At 37.5% G+C, this 24,119-nt stretch overlaps 1 protein-coding gene across 1 annotated transcript in view; it reads right to left on the bottom strand.

Moving 5' to 3' along the window:
* The window catches only part of ERP44 (endoplasmic reticulum protein 44), a 93,599-nt gene that overhangs the window by 6,866 nt on the left and 62,614 nt on the right, over positions 1-24,119 (bottom strand). The window contains exons 5-10 of the mRNA XM_055302430.1: positions 22,924-23,108; positions 21,603-21,718; positions 19,063-19,120; positions 17,410-17,526; positions 13,321-13,432; positions 12,231-12,372 (exon numbers count right to left, since the gene is read on the bottom strand). Of these exons, the coding sequence (XP_055158405.1) occupies positions 12,231-12,372; positions 13,321-13,432; positions 17,410-17,526; positions 19,063-19,120; positions 21,603-21,718; positions 22,924-23,108 (730 nt within the window). The remainder of the gene's footprint in view (positions 1-12,230; positions 12,373-13,320; positions 13,433-17,409; positions 17,527-19,062; positions 19,121-21,602; positions 21,719-22,923; positions 23,109-24,119) is intronic.

The raw sequence follows: 24,119 nt of genomic DNA, 5'->3' as shown, positions 1-24,119 counted from the left end.
TCTTCTTTGCATTCTAACAGTATCTTTAATGGAGCAAAAGTTTTTAATTTGTAGAAAGCCAATTATCAATTTTTTCTTTTATGGATAGTCCTTTGGGCATACCAAGAGCTCAGGTCAGAAAGAGTTTCTAATTTACTTCTAAGAATTTTACAGTTTTACCTTTCACATTTAGGTCTACAATCAATTCAGAATTAATTTTTTATAGGAGTTGTTTCTTTTATGGTATAAAGATGTTAAGGTGGTACAGCGTCATTTATTGAAAAGATTATCTCCCTCCGTTGAATTGTCTTTACATCTTTAAAAAAAAAATCACTATTGTTTGCCATTTCTAGATTCTCTATTCTTTTCCACAGCAACCTGTACCTATTTTTTTCACTGATATTACGCTATCATAAATATTTTAGCTTGTATTGTAGGTCTTAAAATCGGGTATTATGAGTCTTTTGTTTCTTTTTCAATTGTTTTGTTTCTATTATTCTAGTTTTACCTCTCCATATAAATTTTAGAATCAGTTATATCTACAAAAAATCTTAGATTTTGACTGAAATTGCATTAAATCTATAAACTTGAGTAACATCAACATTAACAGTATCAAGTCTTCTAATCCATGAACACAGTATGTTTCTCCATTTATTTTTGTCATCTTTGATTTCTTTCATTGGTGTTTTGCAGTTTTCTGTTAGATGTATACATAGTTGTTTTTTTTCTTTTGGAGCCTATTATGAATGGCAGTTTAAACGTTTTTGGGTTTCCAAATGTTCATTGTTAATATATAGAAATAAAAGTGACTTTTTAAAAGATGACCTTCTATCTTGCTGAAATCACTAATTAGCTGTAGGAGCTTTCTTGCAAATTTATTAGGCATTTCTACATACACAACCATGTTGTCTACAAAGAAAGTTTCTTTCTAGTCCAAACACTTTTTTTGGTTACTTTTTTGTCCTATGATACTTGCTTGGACTTCGAGTATCGTACTAAAATACAACTGGTGAGAGTGGTCATCTTTTTTTTTTTAATTCAATTAACATATACTGTATTATTAGTTTCAGAGGTAGAGTTCAGTGGTTCATCAGTCTTGTACCCAGTGCTTATTACATCACGTGCCTTCTTTAATACCCATCACCCAGTTACAGAATTTCCCCTTCTCCCCAACAACCTTCAGTTTATTTCTGAGATGACATCTTTATCAAAAACAATAAAATACTTAGGAATAAATTTAGCCAAGGAGGTGAAAGAGCTATATATTGAAAACTGTAAAACACTGATGGAAGAAGACACAAATAAATGGAAAGATATCCTGAGTTCATTGATTGGAAGAATTAATATTGTTAAAATATCCATACTGCCTAAAGCATAAAGCACTCTACAGATTCAGTCCAATCCCTATCAAAGCTCCAATGGCATTTATCACAGAAACAGAAAAAATCCTGCAATCCGTATGGAACCACAAAAGACCCTAAATATAGCTAAAGCAAAAGAAGTCTCAGGCAAGAAGAACAAAGATGAGGGTATCATACTGTATGATTTCAAAATATATTACAAAGCTATAGTTATCAAGACCGTATAGTACTGGTATAAAAAGACATAAGCCAATGGAACATAATGGAAAGCCCAGAAATGAATCCACACATTCATAGTCAACTAATCTTTGACAAAGGTGCCAAGAATACACAATGTGGAAAGGATAGTATTTTATTTTAAAGAGAAAGAGGATGAGCAGAGGGGAGGGGCAGAGGGAGATATATATTTTTTAATATTTATTTCAGAGAGACTGTGTGTGGGAGAGGGAAACGGGCTAGAAGAGGGATAAACAGACTCCATGCTGAGTACAAAGCCTGATGCGGGGCTTGATCCCATGACCCTGAGGTCATAACCTGAGCCAAAACCAAGAGTCAGCCACTTAACTAAATAAGTGACTGCTAGAGAGAGAATCTTAAGCAGGGCCCACACTCAGCACGGAGCCTGATGCAGGGCTTGTTCTCATGATCCGAGCTGAAATCAATAGTCAGACGCTTAACTGATTGAGCCACCCAGGCAACCAAGGATGGTCTTTTAAATAAATGGTGTTGGCAAAATTGGATAGCCACCAGCAGAAAAATTAAATTGAACCATTATTTCACGCCATACATAAAAATCAACTCAAAATGGATTTAAGATTTAAATGTGAGACCTGATAAACTATAGCCCTAAAAGAAAACAGGGGAAAAGCTTCTTGATACTGGTCTGGAAAATTATTTTTTGGATAGGACCCCAAAAGCACAGGCAACAAAAAGCAAAAACCAACAAATGTGGTGGCATCAAACTAAAAAGCTTCTGCACAGCAAAGGAAACAACAGAATGAAGAGATAACCTACAAAATGGGAGAAAATATTTGCAAACCTTCTACCAGATAAGGGATTAATATCCAAAAAACAAAAGGAACTAAAGCAACTCAAGAACAAGAAAACAACCTGATTTAAAAATGGGCAAAGGACCTGAAAAGACATTTCTCAAAAGAAAACATACAAAAAGCCAACAAGTACATGTACTGTTGTGCTCAATATCACTAATCAGGAAAATGGAAATCAAAACCAGAATGAGCTATCACCTCACACCTGTTAGAATGGCTTTTATCAAGAAGACAAAAGGTAAGTGTTGGCCAGGATATGGAGAAGAGGGAACCCTTGTACACTGTTCATGGGAATGTAAACTGATACGCCCACTATGGAGGTATGGAGGTTACTCAAAAAATTAAAAATAGAACTACGATTTGGCCCCCAAATCCCACTTTTGGATATATACCCAAAGGAGATCAAGGCACTGTGTTAAAGAGTTACCTTCACTCCCATGTTCACTGCAGCATTACTCTTAATAGCCAAGATTGAGAAACAACCCAATATCCATCTACTGATGAATAGATAAGGAAAATATGGCATGGACACACATATTGTTTAGCCTTAATAAAGAAGCAAATCCTGTCATTTACAACAACATGGATGAACCTGGAGGACATTATGCTAAGTGAGATAAGCCAGACACAGAAAGACAAAACACTGCATGATTTTACTTATATGTGGAATCTAAAAGAGCAGAACTTACAGAAGCAGAGAGTAGACTAATAGTTACAAGGGACTAGAGTGGGAGAAAATGGGAAAATGTTGGTTAAAGGGTACAAAGTTTCAGCTACAGGAAGAATATATTCTAGAGGATCTAATGTACAGCATGGTGACTACAGTTATTAATACTGTAGTGTATTTGCTAAGAGAGTATGTAGATTTTAACTTCTCACCAAAAAAAAAAAAAAAAAGAAAAAAGGTAAGTGAGGTAATGGATACATTAATTTGCTTAATTTTGGTAATTATTTCAGTGTATACATATTAACAAAGTAATCACATTATACACCTTAAATATCAGCAGTTTTTGTCAACTCTACCTCAATAAAGCTGAAAAAAAAGAGGGGGAGGACAAATAACTTGGGGTAGAGAAGGATTTGAGCCAGATGTCTGGAGAATATGAACTAAGAGATATAGGAGATATAGGAAGCACAGTGAGATGATTAGAGTTACAAGGTCATAGGGAGTTCAGGCTACATCCTGTCGTGGTGAATCAAAACCACATCCATGCAGACGTTTTGGCAGGGCAGAGGAAGAAGCTGGTATCCGGAGAGGGCATGGAGCAGATGTGAAGTGAAGAGCCAAGAGAAGAGCTCTGGACCCCAGAGGAAGGGAAGGGAGTAGCTGCCCCAGCACTCTCCAGCAGTGCAGGCCAGCTGCACCTGGTTATGTTCCTATAGTTTCCAGCACAAATGCTTCACTTTTGAGCTCCTTGGAGTGAGTTTCTGTTCTTTACAACTGCATACCCTCTGACAGCAATAGAGCTACCCAACAGAACTTACAGTGAAGACAGAAAATATTATCTATGCTGTCATATTCAGTAGCCACTTCCTACATGTGGCCACTGAGCCCTTCAGCACCTGAGAAACTGACTTTTAAATTTGACATCATTTTAATTAAAACTTCACTATTCATACAGGGCTAGCAGCTAGCTATCCTACTGGACAGCACAACTCTATGATTATTACCACAAGGACTCAAAGACAAGAAAAACAATCAGTAAAAAAACAATGAAAGAGCCAAAAAAAAAAAAGGAAAACTAGGGTGGTGTGTCACAGAACTCAACCAGGGGGTGCTCCACTGCACCAAAAACTACAAGAGTCTTAATGAGAACAAGTTTGGTAAAGTTCCATTAGTAGCAGTATGTTATTTGCTCACGGGAAAACCTGGATTCAAACAACAAGTCAAATCCTGAAACAAACCCATTAGGAGGAAAACTAGCCAATAAAAGTAAAAGAAAAAATTTAAATCACATGGGAAGATGTTTATGTGTGGATAAATTAAAAAGATAATTCATAAAATAGCATGGCCCTGATTATAACACGCACATGTGTCTAGATCTCTGGTTTGTGGATTTATGGGTGATTTTTAATTTATTCTTTGGCATTTTATTAACTTTCAGAATTATCCACAAAGAACATAAATTTTTTATACTCAGAAATAAAGGAACAAATGATATGTTTAATGCACACATACACAAAAACAGTAAACATCTTTGCCTGGTTCCTGATCTTAATGGGAAAGTATTCAGTCTTTCACCATTAGATTTATTAGCTGCAGATTTTTACAAGTATCTCTTATTAGACTGAGAAGTTTCCATAAACTCCTAGTTTGTTAAGCATTTTTGTTATGAATGGATGTTGAATTTTGTTAAATGCTTCAACATGTATTAATGTGATCGGTTGTTTTTTGGTTATTCATTAATATGCTGAATTACACTGACTGGTTTCTGAATGTTGGACTAGCCTTGCATATTTAGGATAAAGCTCACTTAATTTTACATTGTTTTTTCTATATTGCTGGATTCAATTTCCTTTTTTTTTTTTTTGAAGATTTTATTTATTTATTCATGAGAAACAGAGAGAGAGAGAGAGTTAGAGACAGGCAGAGGGAGAAGCAGGCTCCATGCAGGGAGCCCAGTGTGGGACTCAACCCCAGGACCCTGGGATCACAACCTGAGCCGAAGGCAGATGCTTAACCACTGAGCCACCCAGGCATCCCTGGATTCAATTTCCTAATATTGCTTACTCGACTTTTTAACTTAACTTATATAACAATGTAGTACAAACTCATTTAATGTAATGTATTTACATTTAATGTATAACAGTATTTTGCCACTTAAATTACCTAACCTCTTTGAGCATCAGCTTTCTGATGTATAAAATGAAAACGATGCCTGCTTACTTAATTGTATTGTTTTTATAGTCTAATGACTTAGATTTGAATCTGATTATTTCCTGTAATACAGGCAATAGAGCCTTATCACAATACTTAACCATGTATCAGACACTAAGAGCTACAGAAATACACATTCATTTAATGCCCACAACAGCCTTATGAAGTAGATACTATTAGTATTCCCATTCTATAGATGAGGAAACTAAGGTATAGAGGTACTAAGAAATCACCCAGAGTGATATAACTAGACTGGCAGTTAGACTGGTAAGACTGGTAAGAGATTGGGATTAGAATCTAAGCAGTCTGGATCTAGAGTCTGAGCACCTAAGCAGTCTGGATCTAGAGTCTGAGTTGCCTCTTTAGTGACTTGGCTTTAGTAAAGTTACTAAATCTCTGAGCTTAAGTCCTTCATTGTAAAAGTAGAAATAATACCCATTTTATATTCTTCTTCCAGAAACTGAGAATACACATAACGTATAAAGTGGAGCTGCTACAGGGTCTGCCTCTGTCAGAGTTTCATGTCTATTTTGCTGGCAGGGCCAAATAAGGTAAAATGTAGTGTAAGGACTTATAAACAGTACTTATAAGAAGGTAATGAATGTAAGTTTTATGATAAGCATATCACATGAGAGTAAAAATGGTGTTTAGGGACCCAGCTCACTATATATACTGCCCAGTGGCTGACAGGAGACACACATTCAGAGAAATCACAACTACAGAGGTGAAGAAGAGAGGAGGAAAACAGGGAGAATGGCCAGCTGATAAATACTAGGAGGTATTCCAGATGTGCAGATATATCCAAGTAGTCAAACACTTAAACATAAAATAAGCAGATTAAACTAAGAGCAAATTAATCAAAACATTTACTGAACATCTAATGCTGTCATAAAGCAGTTGGTATAGCAAGAGATAATAAAAACTAAATAAAATTTGCCTTTTAAGAAGCTCTCTTCAGTACCTGCTTTTTCCACTTAAAAAAAGCCTCATGGGGTGGGAAGGGGAAAGGAACCTCTAGATCCTGAAGAACAAAACTAAATTTTCAGAGTTAAAAGAGACCTAATGGTGACCTGGTTTAAAAGTTTTCTTCTAAGGGACACCTGGGTGGCTCAGCGGTTGAGCGTCGCCTGGGTGGCTCAGCGGTTGAGCGTCTGCCTTCAGCTCAGGGCGTGATCCCGGGGTCCTGGGATGAGTCCTACGTCGGGCTCCCTGCATGAAGCCTGCTTCTCCCTCTGCCTGTTTCTCTCTCTCTCTCTCTCTCTCTCTCTCTCTCTCTCTCAATCTGTCCCTCATGAATAAATCAATAAAATCTCCAAAAAAAAAAAAGGTTTTCTTCTACCTATCTCTCCAAGTGTTCATCATTCCGCCCAATTCCTGTTTTGCTCCCTCCAAATTCAAGAAGGCAGGCTAATTTGTCATAGCAGATGAATTTGTGAGATACGCACCCCCATCTTTAGTTTTGCCCTGCCCCTCTCATCTCACCACAGCCGCCCCTCACCCTGCCACTAATGCAGCCAATCACCTGCAGCCAAGTTTCCCAGACCAAGTAGTTTAAGGAACTATGATAATTTTCAGTGATTTCGTGACCTGGGATAAATGACCTAGACCCCAGAGCTAGGGGACATGGCATTATGGAGCCTGTTCCATTTTCCCAGAAATGACTTGAAGCCTGTTCTGCTTTTTCCCATCACCGGGGCTCCAGTGGTAGGTAGTATCTATGTAAATTTTAGCAAAGGTGCAGATGGGACAGTATTTGCTGGTCACAATTTTTTAGAAGGGGAGTTTCTCCTGAAAGTCCTTCAACAGCCTTCTACCACACCCCATGATCTAGTTTCTTCTCCTGGGACCGTTTCCTAGACCTGTCCTTAGGTGCTCTTAGCTCCCTAAATTACCCTCCATTCCTTTTCCTCTACCTGTAAAACCTTTCCCTTTACATTTGGCAAGGAATCAATCTGGTCCATCTACAGGGCAAACAACCGAAGATTCACAGATCCAAGATTTAGTTTCAGGTACAAGTACTATTTCTTCAAACATCTTTCACATTCACACGCACACCACTTTTCGTATCACTGAAATGTAACTGCTTTGACATGATACATCAGAGCTTGGGACTCTGGATTCAGTATGCTGGGACACAAATCCCAGGCCTCCTGCTAGTTAGCTGTGTGGCCTTGCTGGTTATGTTACCTCCCTAAGGCTCAGGTTTCTCTGAAATAAGGGAGAGGGGAACAGAACACTGGTAGCACATCCCCCTCCCTCAACCCCATGCCTACCTGGCACGGGAGGGCCCTGTGTGCCATAAATCTGCTTTCTTGCTCCTTATCACAACCACACTTCCTCCAACTGACCCCAGAAATGCTGAGTTACTAAAAGTAAGAGTAATTACAGTAATTTATGGAAACTGGTTATCATTTAAGCTTTAATTACCATGCAGTACAATAACAATTATGCAAGCTATTAAATTTGTCAGATTCACTTTGCTACATATTTTATTTGATTTTTAACAACAACATCTATTCACATAGGCTCAGTTTGTAGCTCACGCAGCATGTGTCTCCTTACAATTAAAAAATATTAGAGTGAACAGTGCCTAGGAGGGAAAATCAGGCACCTAAGGGAGAAATTAAGTAATTTGTTTCGAAGAGCTTCAAGTATAGTCACTTCTATCTCCCTCCCTACTCACAGGATTAAACATTTGCAGGATGGGAGAGAACTACTTCTCATTTCCAGATTTCTTTTGAGAATCTTACTGGGACAGTTTCTTTTTATACCAGGGCATAAGTAGAATGCTACCAGCTGACATACGAGTTTTTCTTGGCCACGTGCCCACCTCTTGGCCAGTAAACTATAGTTGGGGAATAGGGGGACTGGGTCAGATAAAGAATACACCTACTTGGGTTCTCTGACCAACAGACACCAAGATGGGATTAGAAGTGCCAAAGTAGCACTGGAGAAGAACTGGAGAAGAAAACTTAACAAAGCCAAGATGGAAATCCTCACAGATGTCCCTTGAGGTGTTACACAGGGTTCCTAGGAACAAAAGCCAAAGTTGGGCAAGGTCTGGTTGCTGACTGGTAGTAAAGTCAGTATCCTGTTGACTTCCACTAATATGAGACTTTATAACTGGGGCTAGAAGTCTGCAATGAAAGCAAAGAGGTAAACAACCAGAGATTTATCCACTATGAGAGGTAGGGAAATGTGCTGATAACAACTTCACATAAATAATCCATGCATAAGGTAGCATTTTTAATGCCAAGCACAGTCTCTCTGCCTGGAAGTACCTGCAGCGAGCCCAGACACTAGAATTACCCTCTCTTAAAAAGCTCATTCTTTCAGCCTGAGCTTATAGCTTCAGGAAGCAAGCCTAAGAAATGAGAAGAAGACACCCAACCAGACATTTCCATCTAGCCTAAGAGTCAATGCTCACAGGCTTGCTAAGGGGACTGTAGGAGTCCCACCAGGATGCTAGGAAGATCCAGACCTTTCAGGTGGATTTCTGGGTATAAGTACTCTTCCTTGTAAAATCCAGCATGGTCTTGCCTCTCATTATCCTCTTACCTTGTCACTCTCAGTAAAAGATCTTGTTTCCTTAGCCACAGTTAAAAACGAGCTGGACAAGAACCTCTGCAGTCTTCTGCCCCTGTCACTAACACCAGAATCCCCAAATACCCCCAAAGAAATGCACCCTTCCTTTCCTCTTTTTCTCATGGAAAAGAAAGAAGGTTCTTTCCTTTGCATTTCATTCCCTCTGTGCCCCTTACAGCTCTGCTTGATCAATTAGCCCCTCTTTTTTCTATCTTTTCAATAACTCTTCATTCAATCCATCTGATTCTTTCCCACAAGCATTTTATCATGGTTAGTTTCCTGGACCCCAAGGGGGTAAAAAAAGAAAAGTGAAAACCTCCCATCATCCTATGTCTTTCTCTCTCGAGCTATCCCCCTATTTTTCTTTCCCTTTAGAGGTTAGCTTCTTGCGACAATTTTTATTGTCAAATTTTCATTTCCTCATCAAATAGTACTCTGATTCACTGCAATACAGCCTTTTTTGGGAGGCAAATCTAATAGATCCTTCATCCTCCTGATTAAGCATTCCTTCCTGCTAAAAGTGCTCCTTCCTTAATTACCATATTACTCTTTTCTGGTTTTTCTTTCATTTCTTTGATACCTTCTCCTCCTTAGTCTTTTACATATATTCCATCTTCTGTCTTCCCTTTAAATATGGATATTCATCAGGGTTCCATGCTCAGCTTTGTGCTAAGTAATCTCATCTGTTTCAGTAACTACAGCTACATCCTTATGTGTTCAAGACCCCATGCCCTTATCTCCTTGTTGAATCCTGGAGCATGTAAACTCCCTGCTAGAAAGTCCTCCTTTGTGGCCCACAGGCACCTCAAATTCAATATGCCAAGAAAGAAAACTCATTACCTTTCCTACAAAGCTGCTCCTCTACTGAGTTCTCTAGCTCGGTTAATGGCTAACCCACTTAGCTGTGCCAGTCAGATTCCTGGCCATCACTCATAGCTCTCTTCTCCCATTATTAAGATACCAAGTCCTCCTATTCCACCTACAAAGTATCTCAAGATTCCTGCTTCTCTCTAGCTTTAGTACTACTGCCAGAATTTATTTAGGTAATTTGTTTATTCAAGAATCATCGACTTGTTATCTAGCATCAGCTCTCGTTTGGATTACTCATCAGTCTCCTCGATTCTGTTTTCATTCCCTCTCCTCTATTCTCCAGTTTACAACCTGAGTGATTTTTTAAAATAACCTCCGGATTCAAACCTTTCACTGACTCTACAGGGTTTTCAGGATAATGTCAAACCTCCCTACACATCACAGGGCTTTCATGAGCTAGCTACTGCTTGCTTCTCATAGCCTCATCACTCAGTACTCCCCCTCCCATCCATGCATATTCAGCCACCAACTCCTACTTGTTTCTGCCAACATCCCCCTTCTCCAAGCCCTGTCTCCTTCTCCATCCATGATGAACCTGTACAGAACTTTAGGACCCACATTAGGCATTTACATCCCCAGAGCTTGGATCAAGTATCTCCCTGTTGAGCTCTGTTAGGGCCCTTCTCATATAATAAAATACAACTGCCTGTTACTCTATTTGTCCCCTTTTCCTACTTGGTTGTGAGTTTGTTGATGGCAAGGACTCAATCTTAGTAAACTTTAAACCACTGGTTTATATAACTTGGTTTATGTTATACAATGACTGTCATACAGAAGACCTGGATCTCACCCATATGTGGAATTTAAGAAACAAAACAGGATCCTAGGGGAAGGGAGGGAAAAAATAAAACAAGATGAAATCAGAGAGGGAGACGAATCCACAAGAATGTCTTAATCATAGGACACAAACAGGGTCACTGGAGCAGAGGAGGCTGGGGAACGGGGTAACTGGGTGATGAACATTAAGGATGGCACATGATGTAATGACCTCTACCTCTGAAACTAATAATATATGTTAATTAATTGAATTTAAACAAAAACATTTTTAATTTACCAACTGACAAATAGAAGAAATGTGGTATTCCTATTTAACAAAGTATTATTTACCAATAAAAAGGAACGAACCTCCGGAATTTGCTAAATATTGATGAACTTTGAAAAAGTTATGCTAAGTTAAAGAAGCCAGACACAAAGAATCACAAATTATATGATGCCACTTATATGAAATATCCATTACAGACAAATCAACAGGAACAGAAAGTGGATTAGTGGCTGCCATGGACTGTAGGAAGGTAGAATACAAAGTGACTGTTTAATGGGTTATGGGATTTCTATTTAAGATAATGAAAAAGTTCTGGAACTAGTACTAGTGATGATTGTATAATATTGTGAACATAATTTATACCACCAAATTTTACTCTTTAAAATGGTTAAAATGGTAAATTTTATGTTATGTGTATTTATTTTACAATAAAAATTTACAGAAGACCTGCACAAATATTTAATGAATTAATAGGCCAAACGGTATTATTCTGAGTATAGGCAAAGTAAAACAAAATTTTTTACTACTGTATGGGTCATGACACAAACCTTCCTCTCTCATTAATTTTCATAACAATCCCATCAGGTAAGTTGTACTACCAACCATATTTTAAGTGTAAAGAAACAATAACAGAGAAGCTAAGTGACTTGACCAAGGTAGGACTCAAATGTAGGTCTGCTATACGGTAAGACTGAGAATCTTCTATCAAACAACTACATCTCTATAATGAAATACTGAATAGTGAGTGAGGTAACTCATTCTGCAATAGGATTTCAAATCATCCTCTGTGCAATTTAATCTGTGGACATAAAACAGGGTACTTATATAAATTTAAAAGAAAAGGTCTAATTTGAATTAATCTTGTTGCTTAAAATTTTCATACATGAAGAAACATCTCCATTTTTAACCACCAAATTTAACATCTCAGCTGATAAAAATCTAATATCTGTTACAGTTACAAGGGTTACATATTCATTAATACAAAGAAGAGCTGAGAATGGATAATTGAGAATGGAATCAGAACACTTACCTGTTCTTGGAAAGGTCTGTAGCTGTATACCCACAGAAACCCGTAGTCATGGCCATCTTCTGGCTCTTAAATCCCACAAATGAGCAGCAATATTACCAATAACCTTTAATCTGATATAGGACTATAACCTACTTTCCCTGACATGCGGACAAACGCCAAATTTCAGAACTAATTTCTGGAAGGGCAAAATTTTCTTTTAGCGGTTTACTCCAAAGCATTAGGATCACTTAATGCTGGCATTTCTATAGGAATATATTATAATTCTCACAATTATACCACACTTTAGAGTGAAAAATAAAACCTTATCCATCCAAATAACAAACTATTACTAGTTTAACACAGGACTATTTAAAACATTCAAGCAATGGTTTTAAGTTCTTTTTTGAGACACATATCAGTAAGTAAAAAAGAAGGAAAAAAAAAAAAGAATACTTACAATACATCCCTGAAGTCTCCAAAAACATACATATGCCTAAAGCTGTCAATAGCTATGACAGGACAATCTGCTGGAGTTTTCTGTATGTGCAGAAGAGGATGTCTAAATTTGTCACAGTCAGCATGTAAAAAGTTTATTGTACCTTTACAGGAAATAGAATTTGGAGAGATAGATTAGAATTTTCTTGACTATAGTCTCATAGGATTGTAAGTTCATGAAAAGTGACATACTAATTTAATTAATTTTAAAAACCAACATGCTTTAGAGTAATATAGGTCACAAAAACTACAACCTAAATATTACAACATTTAAAAGAGGTAGAATTTCAGTACTTAGGGCAGAGTATAATTTCCTTAGAAATTATATGAACTCAACCTGAATTCAAATGCTATAGTGAATTTTTTAAATTTTCTTTAAATGGGCAATTACCTATCCAGGTCTCAGTTGTGATCTGTTCATGAAACTGACATATGAGCTGTTCTCAAGGGACCATCTTCACAGAGCTCCTTCCAGTGCCTACTGGTTAACATTTAATATAATTCAACCCCAAAATACTTATTCAGTGATTAAAGAAAAAAAAAAAAAGCATGGCTCTATACAATGCCCTCACTTTATTTTGTTTGACTTGCTTCTCTAACTACAGAGGAAAAGTGGGTGAAAACTCAAATTCCTTTCTGACAGTCTAGAGAACTCCACAGAGAACTACTCAACATTCTTTCATTTAGAAGTAAATGTTAAGACTGTGTGAGTTCGTTTGGTGATATCTCTGGGACGATCCACTAGAAAGGGACTGCTCAAGTATCAAAAGTGCTGGAAGGAAAAATTAACATTGTCCACTCATGACCCCCCTTTCCATGCTATTTGATTTCAGGAGCTATTAATAGTTGTGTTTGTTTTTTAAAAACCCAGTGCCTCATATTATCTCTACTAATGCCTCCCACCCCCATGTTGATGTGTACATTCAGGGGTTGAGTAGAGTTAACATTACTTATAAAATTTTTTAACCCAAATATGTTTACATTGATATGAATGTAATGGGGGAGGGGAGGGACAGAAGAAAGGCTGAAAATAAACACCTTCATCTGTCTACCTTTTTCACTTATTAATTGTCGGGCTACTTCATTCTGGAATATTTCTAAACTTTCCGTATCTTCTTTCATGTGGAAGAGTATGAGAAAAGGCAGTCCTTCTTCTGTCAATTCCTGTATGCAAAAGTATTCAATAAGAATTATCAGACCTTGCCATTGTTCTTGGTATGAACAATCTGACCCCAACCCATGTCACATGCATAATGACTGCAACATGCCAGAAAAAAAGGTCCAAACATTAGCTTAATGGAAGAAGGAACCCAAGCCATCTACCTGAAGTACCGAGGCACTCAGAGGATCCACATGTCCTACTCTACTGCTGGAACTGATCTGCCTTAAAGTAACCACTTGGGCTGGTCTATCAGCTCTTTCTAGATGAAACCATGACATTTAAAAACTGACCAAAGGAGGAACTATGCTGGTTCTTTATCAAGATGCTGATTTTGGGGTGGGATAAACATGATTAGTATTTTCATTCTTCACAAATAACACTGAAAAACTGAGTGACTGCAGCAGCAACAAATAAATCTGACTGGGAAACATGATTCTTCTAAAGTTTATTACAAAAACCACTCCACTTACATGAGAACTACTCAAAGCTGCAAAGTGTTTGATTCAGAACAAAAGACAAAAACCCCACAAGATTTTACCTATACACAACGCATTGACGTTAAATTATTAACAAGGACCTGCTACTATATATGTGTATATGTCTATACAAGGTATGGACACGAAAGCACCTCAAAAATTATTGAATGTCTTAAAAACTTGTATTATTGTTACTGGAGAATAATCAAGAGAAACATGATGTATATAGATAGCCAACTTATTTATTATCTGACAAATGCTAAGTTCTGACTCATAAGAAAGAGCCCAGAAAGGGCTTCATAATAAAATTATTATAATAAAATTATTTCCATCAACTATCCTTTTGCGTGTCTCTCTGTAATTTAAGAATTGCAGCAGCAAAAAACACAAACATCCTTTATGCTAAAAAAACTGAAACTAGAACCTATCTTCTAGGACATGAGTTTGCTTAATGGTTTCCGTCTCCATGTTGCAGCCTGTTACACTCATATACAGAATAAATTATTAGGCTTCTTGTCACATTTACCTTTTTCAATTGAAATATAACTCACATACCATAAAATTCATCATTTTTAATACAATTTGGCGGGTTTTATTACAGTCACAAGGTTTTCAAACATCAACACTATCCAATTCCAGAATGTTTGCATCACTTCAAGAAGAAAACCCATACTCACTCGTGAGCAATTGCTCTCTCTTCCCCCACGGCCCCGGCATCACACTGATCTTTCAGCAAGTGAACTTACAATTTCTTCCTCCTTTCTTTTTATCTCTTCAGCTCACAATTTTTTTCTTTTCCCAACACATTCATTGCTTCCACTCCCATGGTTCTGTCTTTGGACTCATCTGCTCTAGCCTGGCAACTTCAACTAGAGTCCAGCAATCTCCAGCACTACTAACTGGTTCCTTCTCTATATCCAAGCCCAGTTCCAGTCCTCAATCTAAGTCTGGATTCCCAACTTCCTGTTCAATATCTCCATTTCGGTGGTGGGGCGGGGGGGATCTTCATTTAGCAGCCCAACCAGTGCCTTCAACGCTCAACATTAAGGCACAAGCCCCTCCTCTTACTTTCCTATTTCCATGAGTACTTCCACTTCTTCTTTGTCCTTTTTTTATAGGATCCAAACGCTTCTTCTAGGAAGTCATCCCTGATTCCTACCCATTTCCACCCAAGGTAGAAATGAATTCTCTCCTCTATTTTAAGAGAGAAGTAATGAAGAGATGAGTAGTTTGAATACATCCATGTCAATTAGCCTGCTGTACCAACTTATATACATTAATATAGTAGCTGGTAGTTTATGCTGCCTGGGCTTTCATGTTTACCTGTGTCCACACCAACATATTCTTTATGAAATCAGTATTAAAAGATTCAGGAGAGAGTTATCAAGACAACCAACATTAGAGGTTAACAAACCTTTCCTGGTAGTTTAAATGATTTTGGGTTACAACATGAAATAAAAATCTAAAGAATTTTAAATGTGACTACTATGGGGGTAGGCAGGGGAACCATTCTTAATTGTTTTAGATTTTCCAGGTCTATACCTTTCAACTGTTTTAGAAACGATTCCTGTAAGAACTGCCAACGTAAAAACAGTATGGATATTCTTTAAAAATTAAAAATAGAATCGCCATATGATCCAATAATTCCACTACTGGGTATTTACCCAGAGAAAACAAAAACACTAATTTGAAAAGATATATACACCCTATATTTACTGCAGCTACTTACAATAGCCAGACTATGGAAGCAACCCAAGTGTCCATCTACAGGTAAACAGAGAAAGAAGAGGTGGTCCATACACACACACACACACGCACACGCACACGCACACATAATGGAGTACTGCTCAGCCATAAAAAGAATAACATCTTGCCATTTGTAACAACATGGATGGATCTACAGGGTGTAAGGCTACATGAAATAAGTCAGTCAGAGAAAGACAAATACCATATGATTTCATTCATATGTGGAATTTAACAAACAAAACAAATGAGCAAAGGAAAAAATAGATAAATCAAGAAACAGACTCCTAACTATAGAGGACACACTGATGGTTAGCAAAAGAAAGGGGGTGGGTGATGGGTGAAACAAGAGATAGAGGGATCCCTGGGTGGCGCAGCAGTTTAGTGCCTGCCTTTGGCCCAGGGCGCGATCCTGGAGACCCGGGATCGAATCCAACGTCGGGCTCCCGGTGCATGGAGCCTGCTTCTCCCTCTGCCTGTGTCTCTGCCTCTCTCTCTCTCTCTCTCTCTCTCTCTCTCTCTGTGACTATCATAAATAAATAAAAATAAAAAATTTAAAAGAATTAAAAAAAAAACAAAAAAGGGATGGAGACTAGGGAGTACACTTGTCATGATGAGCACTTGGTGACATATGGAATGATTCAATCACTATACTGTACACCTAAAACTAATATAATGCTATGTTAGTTATACCATAATTTTAAAAATTAATTACAAATTACAAATAAAATTAATCAGATTTTATTACAAAATAAAGAAAAGAATGTGTTTTTTGGGGAAAAAAATGAACATGAACTGCCAAGGAAGGTAAATAATTGGTGATAAGTTCCTAAATCTTTCTAAGCCTCTGAGGACTAAATAAGCTAATGTAATCAACAAATGTATTCAGCTAAATATACCCAAAGCCCAGAGAACGAGGAAAGGAGCAGGATGTTCATCTGACAAACCAGGAGAGCATGCAAGTGAGCAGGCTTTACTGGAGCATAACCGCACTGGTCTAGGTGTTGCACAAGTGCAGAGCCATAGTACTCAGGACAAGACACCATACAAATCACAGAGCCTAAAGTAGCATCTGACCCTTCACAGGACTGTCCACCCCTGACCAAGTAGGTGGTGGCTATACGGGTATGTGATAATTGGAACTACATACTTAAAATCTGAACTACACACCTGCAATTCTTTAACGTGTAATCCATCACTCTCTTATGTACCTCATAGACACAGCCCTTGGTACTTGTTCCTCCAATATCAGACTCTTGGTGTTTTGTTTTTGTGGGAGAGGTAAGAGTTTGGATGGACTTCATTTCAGGAGCATGGGATCACTGAGGTCAATTACATGGTAATATCTGATACTGCTTTCATTATTACAATGAAAGAGAACACAATTTCATTCTCTGAAGATAGGAATTAGAAAAACCTTTTCCTGGCAAAAGATTATTCACTGTATATAATTAATTATAACTAAAATCTGCAGAGCACTGCTTTACAGAGCGCCCCCTTAACCACTGGATAGTATCAGCATCACCTGAGAGGCATGGTCAAACTCATCTGCAAGGCTACTGCAAGAAGCGCAACAGAGGCGTTCTGGGACAGCAAAGGCAAAGAGCCAGTGACCTCCATTATGGAAATGGCTATGACAAGTTCTGTTCACTGTATGATTCGTACAGCTGGTAAATGTGTAATAAAATAGTAACATGGCTGGAGGAAGCTTGCTTTTTCAGAAATCTGAATTAAAGATAACACATGTCAGAAAGCCATACCTCTCCATTTTCAAATGTTATTTCTCGAACAAGAGGAACACATTTATCTTGAATCCAATTGTAAGTCCCATCGAAATTTGTCATAGATCCCAAGTATACCATATCTGGAGCAGAATGCTGTTACAAAAGCAGAGGGAAAAAATTAAACAACGAATCTAACTTGTGCTAGCAAAAATGCATTCTCAAAGCCATCTATGAACCCAGAAAATCTACAGAGTATACAAAAACAAAAACAAAAAAAACAAAAACCCCAAAAGACAAAAAACATGGAACTTCCGAGAAAGAGAGCCATACAATTCTGTATCCAACCTGTGATGTCTAAGCCTTCTGCTTTTCCTCAGATCTGAGTCAATTAATTGTTTATCAGTATCTTCACCAATGGCAGGCAGGCATTGTGAAAAAGAATGATCCAGATTAATTAATTTAGCTATCCCTTAGAGTTGAAAATGTTGGAAGAAAGTTTGGAAACTTCCAGGAAAAAGGCTTTGAGACATACAAGATACTATATAAATCCAAAGCATTGCTATCTCTAATGTTACTTACAGTATCTCTTTCTACATTTACTCAAAATCAGTATTTAGGAAGTGCTTAAAATGAGGACAAAAATAATAGCTACTATTAACTGAGTAAACTTACCGTGTCCAAGCACTGTTTGTTGTAACCATCTTATTATATATGTTCACTCATTGAATCCTTGAAACATCCCCATAAGACAAGGACTCTTATAATCACAGCTATTTTTATTAATGAACAAACTGAAGGATAAAGAAGCTTAGAGGCTTTCCTGAGTCACACACTTAGGAAGGTGGCAGTTTTGACATTAACGTGGAGTCTCATTCCAGAGCCTGTGCACTTAACAACCAACTGTACTGGATTTTGATAATCTAGAGACAGTCACACTATGAACCTATTAATGAAATGCACTTGCAGAAAATAGGCAAATACCTATCTGAACTCAGAATAGGAAATGAGCATTCTAAGCAAAAGATTCACTCACAAGACTACATAAAAATTAAAAACTTCAGTGTACCAAGACACTGCAAACAACACTAAAATGAAAACTATGAATCGAAAAAATATCAACACACTTCTATTTGTAATTGTGAAAGACTGCAATGACAGAGCAGTAGATCAACTGAGATGACAAATATTGTGATTTCTGCCTCTTGGGTGTGGCTACCATCATCTGGGTCAGAGCAACTACTTCTAAATTCAGATACACTTAACTTCTTAGCCAAGGGTTAAAAGCAACTTAGTTGCTCTCTATTGTCTGGCAAGTATCAGGTTAATTTATACACCAGAGACCTTGGAAGCCTGGCTAGTCTGACCCAGGCAGGAGTGATGATCACAAAACACTGAAACCTTTTTTGGAATTTAGGTCACGTAATGAACGCAAAACAGAGAGGTGGGTAAGGCTGGGAATCAGGAGATCTCTAGTCCCAGCTTGACCACTAAATTCCTATGTGATTTTAGGCCTATGTGTCCCCATCTTTACCTTGAAAGGTTTGAATTAGTACAAGATGATGACTTAAAATTCCTTTCTGTACTAAAATTCTATGATTCTGTGAATTAACAAGTATAAAACCACAGATTATACTATACATGTATTTAAATTATATTTAAAATTATATATACTATGAAATAGCAACTTACCCCCGGTGGTTTGTAGATTATGTTGTCTCCACTGTATCTTTCTGGTTTTGAAACAGCTCTAATAGGAAGAGAGAAGTAGTAGTAATACCTTTTAGACTAATAATAGCAGTGATATACTTGAATGAAACAGAACTGGCTGTTTTGCAATGTATGTTTGCAATGATTTGAAATAACATGCTTGTTGTCCATCATCTTTCCTACTCATATAGACTATCCAATACCAACAAAAGCATGTATTTGAAGGGAAACTTTAATATGAGGCAGATTTTTTTAAGGGAAAATTTTAGTTAGCTGTTTTTGTGACTCAATATTTTATAAGTTTGGGTTGGCAGTTTGAGCACCAAAAGGCTATTTTTGACCCCGACTATTTCCAGTAACTGGAAATCAAGGTCATTGATGTGGTCACATAGATCAATCACAAAAACACATTACTTGGTTCTAAACACAATCACAGATTCTCTACTTTTTATTTTTTAAAACTGGACTTGTTAAAAAAAAAAAGAAAGAAAAAGTGGATGAGCTGAAATAACCTATATCATTAGAATATAATTCTACAATAACCAATTATTTTGTTCTATTTGTTCACTGTTATTTCCTATGCCCTAGTACAGTATCTGGCACATAATAGATGTCTGACAAATGTTTGGTGAGTGGATTCTACAACAAATTCTAAGTCAAATAGGTAACTTTTTTCTCTTTCTAAATTATATTTGGATTAATTGAACACTGATTTATCCCCAGTTTCTGACTAGAGTCGTACAGGATGGAGGTACAAGGGATGCTGAGACTAACTGATGCCAGTGGAACAAAAAGGGAGAACATGCTCCATCCATCCATTCATTCACTAACTATTCACTAGGTGCTTCCTTCATACAGGTATGGCCTTAGCACTGAGTACACAGCAGTGAACAAAACTGACAGCATCTGTGTTCTCGGAAAGCTGACATTTTGGTGGAAAGAAAGACAAGCAAGTAGATATATTTATTTATTTGGGTGATCAAAAACCAAAAAAAAAAAAAAAAGTGCTCTGAAGAAGACTAAGTGGCTAAAGAATGGCAAGGGGGGTGATGGCAATGCTATTTTATAAAAAGTCATTAGGAAAGCTCTTCCCAAGGAGGCAATACCAAGGAGATGCACTTCAGAACCCGAGAACAGTAAGGGCATGGGCCGTGGCAGAAGTGCCTGCAGTGTGTGAGGAGCAAGCACGTAGCTTGTGGCCCGAGAGCAGTCACGCAGTCATGCAGAGAGCATGGGCGGGGGGGGGTCAGGGGAGACAGTCTTCGCTTATTTACTCTGACACTGATCTCCCAATATCACTGATAATGTTTCCAATAAAACACATCCGCAAAATCTACAGATGCATTCAAATAAGGACAAAGGTCACACAATGGAAAAGGACATACTGTGCCAGAAACTCAGGCTCTACTCAAGATCATCACTAAAATGGAGTCTAACAGTTACAGGCCCAAGAAAAGAGAAAAATAATACTGCATCAAGTCAAAGGATGGTGGAGAAAACCTCCAGTGTAAAAAAAGGGAAAGAACCATAGAATGATTCCATTTTGAGAGGGAAAGAGAAAGACAGGAAGAAAGAGAAGTCAGAAAAATAAGAAGCAAACCAGGGGGATTCAAGGTAGCCTAAGTATAGACACAGTAGAAAAGGACAGGGTAGTTGACTGTCCCAGCCTTCAGAGAAACTGAAGAGCATTAGAGAATGAAGAAAGGCCACTGGACTTGGTAATTGGTAAAGAAGTACTTTGGGACTGTGCAGAGAGAAGTCTCACGAGAGTAATGAAGGCAAAAGTTGGATACAAGGGTACGGATTTTTCACTGGTTAGAGTTTAAGAAATTCAGGGTGGACAAGCATAAATAATCTTTGAAAAAATTAGAAATGAAAAGAAAGGGACAAGATTTTAGCTCAAGATATAGAACAGAAAGGTCAGGAAAGAGAGAATCATGTTTTTGGCAAAGGAAAAGTAGGTCATGAAAAGGGTCAGGGTAAAAACACAGGGAAGTGAGGACAATTGATGGGTGAATGCCACAGAGGATCCTGGAAAGATGGTAATAAAGACACAAGAAAAGATGCTAGCCGTGGAAAGGAGTTCTGTTCCTCTGGGTCAGGGAAGACAGAAGAAAAGGTGGTGGAGAGCCAGAGATTAATCAAGACAACTAAGCCCATGCTGCTTCATGAGAAAGACCAGGAGTTGTTTCAGTTTGGAAACCCACACATTAGCACTTCGTGTGAACACAGAATAGTGTTAGTAAATAAACTGAATAAAAGCATGAGAAGTAGTTGTTAACTTGTCCATTCTTTTTCACTTACCCATATTCTGAAATAAGAGATAGTACCAAAAGAAGAATTAACAGACTTTTAAACTCTTAAAAAGAGGTCAGAAATATGTGTCAAGAAGGCTGGTTAGTGACTTTAAGGAACTGAGATCATTTCTGGAGAGATCAATTTCAGAAAATGACCACAAATAACAAGAATGTAACATGGCAGTCAAGTCGACCCACTAACACACTCTCAATTAGGATACTTACCCAAATGCAGAAAGGAAGGCACAATCATCATGCAAAATATTTGCTACCCTTTCAAAAACTCTATAGTTTTCTGAGTCCTTTTGCTCAAAATATCCAATGATATTTCTTTTGCTGCGCTGTAAAATAAAGTATGTAATTATTTTACAAACATATACAGACACGCAAAACATGTTATCTCATTCACCCAACTGGTTCAACTATCTACAAATGGGGAAGCACTATAAAAGCATATTTGGATTTTAACACCTAGTCCAAAAGACTGCATTAGGTTGAAAATAATCTTACCTCCCATCTAATGTAACCATAAACATTTCCTTCTAGCATTTTAACTAATCAGTGATAATCTGTTACTCAATAAGGTGATGAATTCCTAAGTAAGGTGACTATTCTTAAAACTATACATGGATTCATAACGTACGACCTTTGGTAGACTCCTTCCTGGGTCTCTCACACATTCCTACACAGTTAGGTATAGCCAAAACCAAGCCCTTGACCACTCATGATCCAGGCCATTCCTCAGGGTTGTGCTTGTAGCAAGCCACACGGCAGCGTGAGGTAATCTCCACCTGGGCTGAAGCACAGGCATACCGCTGGCTCAGAAACAGGACTTCTCAGAGGCCACAGTTCTCCCTCGACGGAACCTCCAGAGTATACAGGCATCCACCTCCAGAGGACTTGGGGGGGGGGGTGACAAACGCTAACGTGGTCTCATTATTTGCTAGGATATGAGCAACAAAGTCTTTTATCTCTGACCCAGGAGCCTTATGCCTTCTGACAGCATCCATGAAAGGCTAACTTCATAGCTGGTGAGCAGGGTAAAAGTCAAATCTCAAACTTGAAATGACAAACTACAGCCCAAACTCAATACCTTAAAAAAAAAAACAAAACTACTTAGTATACAATGGAAAGGATTTTTTATTAAGGAGGGCTATTTTAGAAGACACTAGAAGTTATACAAAGAGCTGATATGGGAGTAATTAGAGCAGGTATCCTGAGGGTCTCCACTAAGGCAAATATGGAGACCCTTGTGGCAGATGCCTGACATTAACTTCTGTCTTCACAACTCAGGCTACTCTTTTGCCCTTAATCAATTTAAATTAGTGCAGCTTTACTGTATGCTACATATTTTATCCAAAGACTCAGTAAAACATGAGCATTTCCCTGGAGAATTAATTCAAGAAAAATTTAACTCTCTAAGTATGTAGATGTCAGATCCAATGCAATGAACTCTAAGAAAATGTCCAGATTATTAGATCATGTAAGACTTTGTTTATATTAAACAGGCAATGTTCATTGGATCCAATAAAACTTAACAACTTACATCAAGAGTGGTGATTTCTGCTAAGTCATGAAGTTCTTGAACAGGGTCGCTTTTCTGTTGCCTGATGTAATCTGCAAGAGCTTTCACTGAGCGCTGGCCCCTATATTCTCTCTTCATCATCATCCCATTACGAAATAATTTGAGGGTTGGGTATTTGCTTATCCTGTACCTCTGGGCTATATCAGCTAAAAGAATAAAAAACAAAATTAACTTCACTCTCGTACTTGCTCTGAGTGAGCACATTAGCCCAACAGTCAAAATTCTTACAATTATTCAGAGAGAATATTTTGGCTCATATCAGTATTAGAAAAAAAATTAATCGTGACAAGTTTATATTAAGTTTATACTGATTAAGAGGCCAGGCTTTGGATATATATTGCCTGGTTTAAATATCAAATTTGCTATCTACTCGCTATGTGAACTTGTAAGTTATATCAACTCTGTTAGGTTTTCATCTGTCATGTAAAGGATAACCACACAGGGTTGTTTTAAGGACTAAATGAAATAACACAAATGCATGACTCAGTAAGTTTAGTGTTTGTAAATATTATTATATATATATATGCCAGAAAATAATTAGAATGTGTAAAATTCCCATTTTAAAAATAGTTCAACTCACTCTATACTTGTGAGAATCTCTTAGAGCATTTAATAAAAGAAAATTAAATTTAAAACTATACTCAAAAGCTAAAAATATTAGATTTTTTGGCTGGTAGAAATAATTCATAATCCCAAATATACAAATTTTGTGTAAGCTAATACAATAAAGCCCAAAAGTCAGCAGTATACACTTAAAAAAAAAAAAAGTCCCTTATGACCTATGGGTATATTCTCAGGCAGTGTAGATTTTAAAAAGAACACACACACACACACAAATCCTTGAAATTAGCGTGTATGTTCTCAAAATAAGAATCTAAATCAAACTGTATGCTGATCTCATTTGTAGAAATCACAATTATTAAGATACAGACTTAATCAAAATAGAAAAGCCTTTGAATATTTCAGCTGTTATTTCCAAGAGGTGGCAAATAACAAGAAATCAGCATCTTGTAGGCACTAGAAAAGCTCAAAGGCCATGCTATTCACATAGATGAAAATAGTAAAAGATACACTGAAGTTTTAAACTGAAGGAGGCCTGAGAGGGCACTAAAGTGACCTAAAACAGGTAGCAGGTTGTTTTCTTAACTGAGTTGTAA

This window comes from Nyctereutes procyonoides, unplaced genomic scaffold (genome assembly GCF_905146905.1).
Source record: "Nyctereutes procyonoides isolate TBG_1078 unplaced genomic scaffold, NYPRO_anot_genome, whole genome shotgun sequence".
NCBI classification, from domain to species: Eukaryota; Metazoa; Chordata; class Mammalia; order Carnivora; family Canidae; genus Nyctereutes; species Nyctereutes procyonoides.
Note: the sequence above shows the minus strand (reverse complement) of the source record. Positions and strands in the feature narration are given on the sequence as shown.